Consider the following 306-nt stretch of genomic DNA (forward strand, 5'->3'; position numbering starts at 1 on the left):
CGGGCGGAGCGGAGCGAGTCGGGGAAGGGGGCGAGAGCGGCCCCCCGCACGGAACCGAGCCGAGCCGCGATGAAGAAGCCGGACGGGAAGGTGGTGCTGCTGGGGGACATGAACGTGGGCAAGACCTCCTTGCTGCACCGCTACATGGAGCGGCGCTTCCAGGAGACGGTCAGCACCGTCGGCGGCGCCTTCTACCTGAAGCAGTGGGGGCCGTACAACATCTCCATCTGGGACACCGCAGGTGAGCGGGATCCCCGGCACAGGGGGCGGCACGGGGGGGATGGGGGCCGGCCCGGGGGTCCCCGC

The 306-nt window shown here is 71.9% G+C and overlaps 1 protein-coding gene across 1 annotated transcript in view; it reads left to right on the plus strand.

Moving 5' to 3' along the window:
- The first annotated feature begins 6 nt into the window (after positions 1-6).
- Positions 7-306, plus strand: part of RAB20 (RAB20, member RAS oncogene family) — a 26,864-nt gene continuing 26,564 nt past the window's right edge. Inside the window, exon 1 of the mRNA XM_008635873.2 lies at positions 7-241. Within this exon, the coding sequence (XP_008634095.1) occupies positions 70-241 (172 nt within the window). The 5' untranslated portion in view covers positions 7-69. The remainder of the gene's footprint in view (positions 242-306) is intronic.

Source organism: Corvus brachyrhynchos, unplaced genomic scaffold (genome assembly GCF_000691975.1).
Source record: "Corvus brachyrhynchos isolate BGI_N302 unplaced genomic scaffold, ASM69197v1 scaffold83, whole genome shotgun sequence".
In the NCBI taxonomy this organism is placed as follows: domain Eukaryota; kingdom Metazoa; phylum Chordata; class Aves; order Passeriformes; family Corvidae; genus Corvus; species Corvus brachyrhynchos.